The sequence below is a fragment of the Zophobas morio genome, unplaced genomic scaffold (assembly GCF_036711695.1).
Source record: "Zophobas morio isolate AGI-343-1 ecotype UQ-CSIRO unplaced genomic scaffold, CSIRO_AGI_Zmor_V1 ptg000008l, whole genome shotgun sequence".
NCBI classification, from domain to species: Eukaryota; Metazoa; Arthropoda; class Insecta; order Coleoptera; family Tenebrionidae; genus Zophobas; species Zophobas morio.
Window position 1 is genome coordinate 15474019 of NW_026972113.1, and position 11847 is coordinate 15485865.

Genomic DNA, 11847 nt, shown 5'->3' on the forward strand with positions numbered 1-11847 from the left:
TTTTTCGAATTTCGGGTTTTCCGATTTTTTTATTTTCTCATTTCTCAATTCCTCGATGATTTCTCGCTTTTTCAATTTTTTGATTTTTCTATTTTTTTATTTTTTAAATTTTCGATGGTTCGATCTTTCGATATTTTTACGTTTCGAATTTCGATTTGTTAATTCTTCATTTTTTTGTTCATTGAAACATTTGATTTCATTTTTAAGTTTTTGGATTCTTCAATTTTTCGATTTTTAAATCTTTCCTTGATTCAAATTGGATTTTTGGCGTTTTTAAGTTTCCATTTTGTCCATTTTTGGAATTTTGGATTTCTGGCTTAATCGATTTCTCTATTTATAGATGTTTGGACTTCTCGTATTTTCAATTATTCAGTTCTTCGATTTTTCAATTTTTACATTTCTCAGGTTTGGTTTTACAATTTTTATTTTTTTTTTAAATTTCGATTTTTCGACATTATTCAATTTTCCAATTTTTTTAACTTTTTGGTTTTCGCTTTTAAGTTTTTTAATCTTTTGACTTTTTGGTGTTTCAAATTATGGATTCGATTTCCTCAACCTTTCGATTTTTCAGTTTTTCTATTCTTAGATTTTTCGATTTTTAGATTTGTGAATCTTGCATTTTCGACATTTCAGTCTTGGGATATTTCAATTTCTCTATTTTTCTTCAATATATCGATTTTTCGATTTCTCGATTTGTTCAATTTCAGTTTTTTTAATTTTTTGTATCTTCAGTTTTTCGATTTGCGAATTTTCAGTTTTTTTTTTTGTTTTTTCAGGTTTTCCGCTTAAACTTTCTCGAACTTTCAATTTTTAATTTTTGAATTTTTCAACTATAATTTTTCACTAGTTCGAATTTTCGTTTCGGTTATTTTTTGTTTTTTCACTTTCAATTTTCTTTTTCGTTTCTTCAGTGTCTTCAATTTTTAAATTTCAGATTTTTCAATTTCTCGATTTTTCAATTCTTCAATTTTTCAAATTTTCAACTTTTCGAATTTTTAAATTTTTGACTTTCGATTTTTCTTTTCTGGATTATTTTTCTTGTTTTTGTTTTTCAATTTATTGATTTTCCAAATTTTCTACTCTTCGGTTTTTCGATATTTTAAAGTTTAGGTTTTTTGATTTCCCAATGTTTCAATTCTTCGATTTTTGTGTTTTTCAGTTTTTCGAATTTTTTAATCTTAGATTTTTCAGTTTATTCAATTTTTCAATTTTTCACGTTTTCGCTTTTTCAGTTTTTCACAGTTTTGTTTCTTGAGGTTTCATTGTTTTCTTTTTAGAATTTCGGGTTTCCGATTTTTTTATTTTCTCATTTCTCAATTCCTCGATGATTTCTCGATTTTTCAATTTTATGATTTTTCGATTTTTCAGGTTTTAATTTCTCAATTTTTTTATTTTTTAAATTTTCGATGGTTCGATCTTTCGATTTTTTTACGTTTCGAATTTCGATTTGTTAATTCTTCAGTTTTTTGTTCATTGAAACATTTGATTTTTTCATTTTTAAATTTTTGGATTCTTCAATTTTTCGATTTTTAAATTTTTTCTTGTTTCAAATTGAATTTTTGGCGTCTTTAAGTTTCTATTTTTGTCCATTTTTGAAATTTTCGATTTCTTGCTTAATCGATTTCTCTATTTTTCGATGTTTCGACTTCTCGTATTTTCAATTTTCCAGTTTTTCAATGTTTACGTTTTTCAGGTTTGGTTTTTCATTTTTTTATTTTTTTTAAATTTCGATTTTTCGACATTATTCAATTTTCCAATTGTTTTAACTTTTTGATTTTTGCTTTTAAATTTTTTAATTTTTTGACTTTTTGGTGTTTCAAGTTATTGATTTTTCAATTTTTTAACTTTTGAAAATTTCGATCGTTTGATTTTCGACATTTCGAATTTTTAAATTTTCGACTTTCGATTTCTCGATTTTTAAAGTTTATTATTTTTCGCATTTAATTTATTAATTTTACGAATTTTTGATATTCCAAATTATGGATTTTTTCGTATCTTCAGCTTTTCGATTTGCGATTTTTCGATTTACAATTTCTCGAATTTTTGGATTTTTTTTTAATTCCAATTTTTTTTTTCGTTTCTTCAGTTTTTCGATATGCAATTTTTCAATTTTTCGGTTTCTTAAAATTCAAATTTTTCAGTTTGTCGACTTTTGAATACTTGGATATTTTTATTTTTCAACTTTTCGAATTTTTTAATTTTCGATTTTCAATTTTTCAATTACTCGATTTCCAAATTTTTCAATTTTCTTATTTTTTAACTTTTTGATTTTTCGCTTTTAAATTTTTTTATTTCTCGATTTTTTGGTGTTTCAAATAATGGATTCGATTTCCTCCACCTTCCGATTTTTCAATTTTTAGATTTTTGAATCTTGCATTTTCGACATTTCAGTTTTGGGATTTTTCAATTTCTCTATTTTTCTTCAATATATCGATTTTTCGATTTCTCGATTTGTTCAATTTCAATTTTTTGTATCTTCAGTTTTTCGATTTGCGAATTTTCAGTTTTTTTTTTTGTTAGGTTTTCCGTTTAAACTTTCTCGAACTTTCAATTTTTAATTTTTTAATTTTTCGACTCTAATTTTTCACTAGTTCGAATTTTCGTGCGGGTATAATTTTTTGTTTTTTCAATTTCAGTTTTCTTCTTCGTTTCTTCAGTGTCTTCAATTTTAAAAATTCAGATTTTTCAGTTCTTCAATTTTTCTAATTTTCAACTTTTCGAATTTTTAAATTGTCGACTTTCTTTTCTCGATTTTTTTGATTTTTAATTTTTCCTTTTTTCTTGTTTTTGTCTTTCAATTTATCGATTTTTCAAATTTTCTACTCTTGAGTTTTTCGATATTTTAAAGTTTAGGTTTTTTGACTTCCTAATTTTTCAATTCTTCGATTTTTGTGTTTTTCAGTTTTTCGAATTTTTTAATCTTAGATTTTTCAGTTTATTCGATTTTTCAATTTTTCAGTTTCGTTTCTCGAGGTTTCAATGTTTTCTTTATAGAATTTCGGGTTTTCCGATTTTTTTATTTTCTCATTTCTCAATTCCTCGATGATTACTCGATTTTTAAATTTTTTGATTTTTCGATTTTTCAGGTTTTGATTCTTCAATTTTTTTATTTTTTAAATTTTTGATGGTTCGATCTTTCGATTTTTTTACGTTTCGAATTTCGATTTGTTAATTCTTCATTTTTTTGTTCATTGAAACATTTGATTTCATTTTTAAATTTTTGGATTCTTCAATATTTCGATTTTTAAATCTTTTCTTGTTTCAAATTGAATTTTTGGCGTTTTTAAGTTTCCATTTTGTCCACTTTTGGGAATTTTCGATTTCTCGCTTAATCGATTTCTCTATTTTTCGATGTTTCGACTTCTCGTATTTTCAATTTTTCAGTTTTTCAATTATTCAGTTCTTCGATTTTTCAATTTTTCAATTTTTCAGGTTTGGTTTTTCAATTTTTTATTTTTTTTTTTTAATTTCGATTTTTCGACATTATCCAATTTTCCAATTTTTTTAACTTTTTGATTTTCACTTTTAAATTTTTTAATTTTTTGACTTTTTGGTGTTTCAAGTTATTGATTTTTCAATTTTTCGATTTTTCAATTTTTTAACTTTTTAAATTTCGATTGTTCGATTTTCGACATTTCGAATTTTTAAATTTTCGATTTCGATTTCTCGATTTTTAAAGTTTATGATTTTTCGCATTTAATTTATTAATTTTTCGAATTTTTGATGTTCCAAATTATGGATTTTTTCGTATCTTCAGTTTTTCGATTTGCGATTTTTCGATTTACAATTTCTCGAATTTTTGGAATTTTTTGTTAATTCCAATTTTTTTTTTCGTTGCTTCAGTTTTTCGATTTGCAATTTTTCAATTTTTCGGTTTCTTAAAATTCAAATTTTTCAGTTTCTCGATTTTTCAATACTTGGATATTTTTATTTTTCAAGTTTTCGAATTTTTCAATTTTCGAATTTCAATTTTTCAATTACTGGATTTCTCAATTTTTCAATTTTCTTAATTTTTAACTTTTTGATTTTTCGCTTTTAAATTTTTTTATTTCTCGACTTTTTGGTGTTTCAAATCAGGGATGTTGCGGATGCAGATTTTTCAACATCCGCGGATGCGGATGCGGATGCGGATTTTTGGGAGCTCACATCCGCGGATGCGAATGCGGATGCGGATCTCAAGTTTTTTTTTTAAGAAACTTAGTATATGTACAGAAATCAGTTAAAAAAATGGGGGTTTTTAATATTTTTATTTAATAAACAAATTTTTAGTACGAAAATTTAAAAATTGTTGAATTATATTTAATAAAAAGTAATATTGCGGCCTTTTCAGATTCGAGTCTATTTCTCAGAGGTTCATAAATTAATCCTGCACTACTAAATAACTGTTCACTGGGAACACTAGCTGGTGGAGGCTATAAAAATCTGCGTGCTATTCCAGATAAAATTTTTAATTCGGTACGATTAATCAGATGATTTTTCAAAGACGAAGTGGTACGACCCTTGCGAGAATATGTTTTATTACATATTATACACTGAGTTTTATTTCGATCATCATCTGGTTTAAAATAAGTCCAAATCTCACTTTGCATCGTTGGTGCCATTGTAGATTCACTTGTCCAATAACTAGACAGCGGATTTCTGTCGGGCTTGGCAAGGCCAAACTCGGTACGGCTCGTGCGGGATGGGAATTCAGTGCAGTTACTAGCTGCACTTCGTCTATTTTCGAATAAAATAACGGTGCTTCGTTGTACTTTGCTGTTAATTCCCGTTCTCATTTACCTAGCTGTTTTACGAATTAAGGTTTCGTGAATTGTATTTATGGAATAAGTGAAAATTAAATGCACTGATTATTACCCGCTACTGATTCACAGCGATTCACGCGTCCCCACCTAATAATCGTGACGTAGCCCGACAGAAATCCGCTCTCTACCAATAACACAAAAACAAAACGTTCACAATTCGCGCAACCCCGACTAAACACGTTCTGATGTGCGAAACGGAACACCGAAAGTAGAATTCTTGTCTTCCTATTGGTCAATGCATCACGAGTGCACGCTATGCGTCACTCGTCGGCTCCAACTAATTTCTTTCTTGTCGCGACTTGCGCCACATTTACATCCGCATCCGCATGAGTTCCGCATTGATTATTGCGGATGCGGATGCGGATGCGGATGTCCAAATCAATGCGGAAGCTCCGCATTTGCGGATGCGGATGCGAATATTCGCAACATCCCTGTTTCAAATTATGGATTCGATTTCCTCAACCTTTCGATTTTTCAATTTTTCTATTCTTAGATTTTTCGATTTTTAGATTTTTGAATCTTGCATTTTCGACATTTGAGTTTTAGGATTTTTCAATTTCTCTATTTTTCTTCAATATATCGATTTTTCGATTTCTCGATTTGTTCAATTTCAGTTTTTTCAATTTTTTTATCTTCAGTTTTTCGATTTGCGAATTTTCAGTTGTTTTTTTTTGGTTTTTCAGGTTTTCCGTTTAAACTTTCTCGAACTTTCAATTTTTAATTTTTGAATTTCTCGACTCTAATTTTGTCGACTTTCGATTTTTCTTTTCTCGTTTTTTTTTTATTTTTAATTTTTCCTTTTTTCTTGTTTTTGTCTTTCGATTTATCGATTTTCCAAATTTTCTACTCTTCAGTTTTTCGATATTTTAAAGTTTAGGTTTTTTGATTCCCCAATTTTTCAATTCTTCGTTTTTGTGTTTTTCAGTTTTTAGAATTTTTTAATCTTACATTTTTCAGTTTATTCGATTTTTCAATTTTTCACGTTTTCGCTTTTTCAAGTTTTCAGTTTCGTTCCTCGAGGTTTCAGTGTTTTCTTTTTCGAATTTCCGGTTTTCCGATTTTTTTATTTTCTCATTTCTCAATTCCTCGATGCTTTCTTGATTTTTCAATTTTTTGATTTTTCGATTTTTCAGGTTTTCATTACATATTCGAATTGCAATTTTTCGGTTTTCAGTCTTTCGTTTTTTAATTTTAGACTTTTCAGTGAATTTTTCGAATTTTCGTTTCTTCAATTTTTAATTTGCAATTTTTCATTTCGGTTTTTCATTTTCTTTATTTTTAAAATTTTTCGTTGTTTCAATGTTCTGATTTGATCATTTTTCTTTTATCAATGCGAATTTTTTCAATTTTCAGATTTTCCAATTTTTTGATTTGTAATTTTTCTGTTTTTAATTTTTGGTTTTTTAAATTTTAGATTTTTTAGTTTCTGGATTTTTCGAATTTTCGTTTCTTCAATTTTTCTATTTTCGTTTTTTAAATATGTAATAATAATAATTTAAAAAAAAATAACTTTCTTAATTTTACGATTTAAGAATTGTTCCATTCAGTTGCAAAGCTTTGACTTTTCAAGCAGTAAATTTTGGAAATTAGTTTGAAAATTTTAGCTTTTTAGATCTCAAATATCAATTTTCAACTTGATTTTAAATTTTTGACATTTGAAATTTTGAAGATCGACTTTTAGACGTTAGTAAGTAAGTAAGTAAGTAAGTAAGTAAGTAAGTAAGTAAGTAAGTAAGTAAGTAAGTAAGTAAGTAAGTAAGTAATTTTATTGTGCTAAAAACATAAAGTTTATACACTCGTCCAAAGTTTACAAGAATGTAATAGTAAAAATAAACATAAAAACCATGCAATACAATACTTATGTAGATTATGAGCTAGCTACATGATAAACAAGAAATTACTCAAAATTATATTGAAAATATTCATTGATGATACAACTGTCAAATTCGAAGCTCTGACTTTTAAAATAATAAAAGTTTGATATAAATTGTGATGTTTTCGTTTTAAAATTTGACAGTTGTTTGCAATAAAATAAAATTCAGAGTTGAACCTAACCAGACCTAACTGACAGTTTGTACACGTGGTTGCCTATACTGTTCAACATTTTTTTTTCAAGCGCGAAATTTGAATTCAAAATGGGACACCACAACACTTACATAACCTCAACTTCTTCCTCTTGTAGGTCTTCGTCGTCCAGCACGTGGACGTCTGCATGTTCTCCAACGGCAAATTCAAAAACGTCGTCGCCATGATCAACTCCAAGGACAACTGCCCGGTCACCTCCAACACCATCTACGAGCACACCTTCACCCTCCTCCCCATCAAGAGCTCCACCAAGAACTGGATCGCCCTCGAGGACTCCTACACCAAACAGGGCACCAGCCTGGCCTCAACCGTCACCCCCGTGACCGACAGCCCCGAGGAGCGCAACGTCTTCGCCATCTACGTCTCCTACTACGTCAAGATCAAGCTCCTCGTGAGCGTGATGGGCGGCAAAGTGTCCTTGAAGCTGCCCTTCACCCTCATGCACACCTGCACCGACTTCGAGCACGCCGAGACCCTGCCCCGCATCTGCAAGCCGCCACCGCTCGACTTGAAGAAAAGTGAAAGTGCGGAGCCGGTGAAAGAAGGGACGTGAGATCAAGCCGAGGTCGTGGTGGAGATCAACAAGGACAGCGAGGTGAAGGCGGCGGCGAAGGAGAGTGAAGTGGTGTTGAGGAAGACGTCGAGTGTGCGGAACCCGATCGATTATGATAAGATTGTGGCGGTGAAAAGTGAAAGTGAGGGGGACGAAATGAAGGCGGAGATTGTCAAAGTGATGGAGGAGAAGTGCAAGGAGAAGGGGTTTAGTCTGCATAGGGCGTTGTGTTGTCTGAGAACTAGAAGAACGTCTTAAGTCGGTGTTTGTCGTTTAGGTTTGGACTGGTGTATGTGTAACTGTATGGGGTCCTATAGGGTAGCAGCACTGTGGCTATGTATATATGTAAACAGATGTTTAGTTTTGACACTTTTTCGAGTGGGTTTGGGTTGACTTTGAACGAATGTTTTGTACTGTCTTCTGTAGGTATGAATGTAGCGGTTTCCATTCCTATATAACTTTATGTACAATGAATTAAACAGAACGCACTATATGATAAAGTCGTGGAACTAATGCACATATTGTGGACTTATTTCATATACCTACCCCCTTTTTGCTGACTAAACGGACTTCAAAAATTTTGTCCAGTGTAATTTGGGGTCAGTAGTGACAGTGTTGAACTTGTTTGTTAATATTTGATTTTATGGTGTCAATATATCAACCGAAGTATTGAAAGTCACCACTAATCTTCTATCTTCTATCTTCTATATGATGAATCGCCGAAATGTATGTACGCGCATAACTTCAGAACGGCTGCACCAAATTGGATGATTCTTTTTTTTTATGTGTTCCTTATTGTCAGGACAAGGTTTGTATTTAAAAAAAATACAAAAAATAAGACAGCTAAAAAATCAAAAAATTCTAAAAATTTTGTATGGGAATCGCCACTTCGAACGAATTTCAATAGTTGGCGTTCCTGACGGACTGTCGTCTAATTGACGTGTCATACAAAACTATTTCTTCCGTGCGATTGTGAAAAGTATATTGCATTTCAAATCGTTCTTTGTTTTTTCGTAAAAAAAACGTCGTTTATTTTAAGAAAAGTCTTGGTTAAAGTGAATTTAGTTACACATTGCGAAAGTTTCTTATTAATTTTGATCTGCCATTCTATTTACCTATATTCACTTTGTTGGTTTCGACAAAACCTCAACCTTTACCGTTATTCGAGGATTTAATTTGAAGTTTTCAATATTTTAAAATTCTCAAGACAAAATTTACAGATTTGATTGACTGTGAAAATAAATCTGTATCATTTTATGAAGTTCATTACAATGCCAAGAAGACGACAAGCTGATATAGGTCCTCGAAGTCAACGCGCAATGATTTATTTCATGGGTAATTCGAATATGGAAGTTGATCAGCGTTGTGCTCATAATCAACATAATCAAACATTGAAGCGAGACATTGGGTGATATAAATAAAACTGAGTAGATACTCATATTCGAAGTACGAAGTACCTACTTCATTATTACTGTTATATACCTGAGCATCTACTCTATGTACTGTGAACCTACTTGCAAACATTGTATCTCCCCGGACACAAATTGAACATCTACGCGTTTTGTGAGCATTTAGTCTAAAAATGAGCACCGGCGTGGCAAATGACTATTTGTCCTTATAAATAATAAATTAAATGTAATATATTTTTGTTTCTTTAAGAATATAAAGTTAACAAAGTTAGTTGAGTTACAAAAGTCTATTTTGCTCCACGTTGGCCACCAACGAGCGATTTTCATGATTTTTGTGAAACTTTGCTGGTTTTGAATTTGAATTTTCTGTCCTCGATAGTTGATGCTCAGCAAGAACCACGGGAAGGTCTGGAGCAGATCTCGCTAGGAAAGGAGAGGACTAGGATTTGTTAATGAGGGATAGAACGTTATACAGTACAATACAACAGAAATACAATACAGGTACCTACAATCTAACTACAATACAGAATACACTACAGATACAGATAAAATTCAGATACAATACAAATGCAAAGTTAGTACCCAATACACCACCGGAAGAAATTGCACCAAAAATTGAGAATGTTGCAAAATGAAAACCCAAGCAAGCACACCGATGGAACTCGGAACGAAATCTATTGGTCGCAGCGCTCACACGCCCAAGGGAGAACGCAGCCGCATAAATCCAAGGCCAACTGACCTCATCCTTATAGGATGATGCGACCCAGCGTCTAAGGGCCAACAGAACCCCCCCCCCCCCCCAGGCCAGAGCGTCTGACGACATGGAGAATTCAGACTGGGAACCAAAGAATGCACTGTTGCAAAATTAATACCCAAGCAAGTGCACCGTGAAAACAAAGCATTTGCACTACTGAAGTTAAATTGTAATTGTAAAACCCATACAATATACAGTACAGTGAAAGACACCGTATTTTGTAAATTTGGACGCCGTACTTTAAAAATGATGCATACAGTATTTTGTAAATTATAAACGCAGTACTTTGTATATTCTAAAGCCGCACTTTATCAGTGCTGACTTCATGTTATTAACAACAAATTTCAAAAAAACTCGGCCATTTTCGGACAAATTTCCACTTTCCTTCGTGTTCACAGCACTTAACACAAAGCATTTTTGCTAATATTTATTAACAATAAATTAGAAATTCGTGAACACGTGCTACTTTTAACCCAAAATGAGCTCCAGTGTTGCTGCTACCAGACCGGAATCAAAACGGGTCTTTTTTTTGGATTATTTTGAATTTATTCGATTCTTTGACAAGTTTAATTTTTTTGTTTTTTATTTTCCGACTTTTGGGTTTTTCTTTATTTTTACCATATTTTCGATTTTTGGATTATTGGAGTTCTTTTGTAAAGTGAGAATAGAGCGTAGACTGTTACAAAAAGCGTTAACCGTAATTTTTTACTATTGAACTGGTGTAACATTTATTTCTTATTTCTGAAGAAAAAAAATGAGAAAACGGGTGGGTGGGCGGGGCTAAGTTCAACTTTTTCATACAGAATTTTCGATTTTTTGGATTATTGGATATCTTGAATTTCTTGGATTTCTTGGATTTCTTAGATGGTTTGGTTTCTTTTGAATTTTTTTGAAATCTTATGCTTTTTGGGATATTTGGATGTTTTTTGGATTTTTTTGGATTTCCCGATTTTTCGGATTTTTTGGATTTTTCGGATTTCTTTGGTTTTGTGAAATTTTGAGATTTTTTGGGAGGGGTTTTGTTTTTTTTTTTAAGTTTATTGATGTATTCAATTTTTCGATTTATTAGATAATTTAATTTTTCGGATTTTTAGGATTTTTCAGGTGTCTTAGGTTTTTGATTTTTTTAGATATTTTGGGGTTTTCTATTTTTTTGGATTTTTTCGATGCACATATTCACTTTTCGAATTTTTTCTATCTTTTTCGAGTTTTAGATACATTTAATTTCTTTTATTTACTATTTTTTTGGATTTTTAAAATTATGTATTGGATTTCTGGAGTTTTTTTAAATTTCTTGAGTTTCTTGTTTTGTTAGATTGATTGGATTTTTACATTTTTTCGGATGTTTTGTTTTGTTTTTATTTTTTGGATGTATTAAATTTTTCGATTTTTTAGATTATTTTATTTTATTATGTCCTACTTTTAATGGATTTTGGAAATTATGTATTGGATTTTTTGTTTTTCAAAGTTTTTTGAGTATCTTGCATTTTTAGATTAATTGTTTTTTTAAATTCTTGAATTTTTTATTTTTTTTAATTTTTTGGAAATTTTTGATTTTTTGGATTATTGGATATCTTGAATTTCTTATATTTCTTGCATTTCTTGGATTGTTTGTTTTTTCTGGGAATTTTTTGGAATATTATGCGTTTTGCAATGTTTGGATTTTTTTGTGTTTTCGAATTTATCGGATTTTTTGGATTTCTTTAGTTTTTTGTATTTTTGAGATTGTTTTGGGTTTTTTTTTTTAATTTCTTTTGATGTATTCAATTTTTCGATTTATTGGATTTTTTTTCTTTTCTAATTTTTTTGAATTTTTGAAATTAGAGATAAATATAGGATTTCTTGCAGTGGCGGTTCGTGACATTTTGTTTAGGGGAGGCTAATTGAAAAAAAAATCGGATTTAAAATACAATGCAACTGCTTCAAAAGGTAGAAAAAACGCAAAACGTCCGTTCAGCATGCATTTAAAAATCCATGAATCTAACTAAAGTCGTATTTACTCATATTGAATTAACTCTACTTTGCCAATAAAAAATATTATTACGGTCTAAAGAATAGAAAGCAAATAATAATGTAATTTACTGCCCAGCAAGAACCATCGAGGAGATGTAGACTGTAGAGTTATCTCTTACCAAAAATTATGTCGCCCCAAACCATTGAGCAACAATAAAATAAAAATCAAATTTCTTCATAACGAAAACTAAACATAAATAAATTGTAACTAACAACATAAAAATATTATCT

The 11847-nt window shown here is 30.2% G+C and overlaps 1 protein-coding gene across 1 annotated transcript in view; it reads left to right on the forward strand.

Moving 5' to 3' along the window:
• LOC135125453 (phosrestin-2-like) overlaps positions 1-7959 on the forward strand; it is a 153419-nt gene extending 145460 nt beyond the window's left edge. The window contains exon 10 of the mRNA XM_064051091.1: positions 6985-7959. Within this exon, the coding sequence (XP_063907161.1) occupies positions 6985-7440 (456 nt within the window). The 3' untranslated portion in view covers positions 7441-7959. The remainder of the gene's footprint in view (positions 1-6984) is intronic.
• Positions 7960-11847: the final 3888 nt, after the last annotated feature.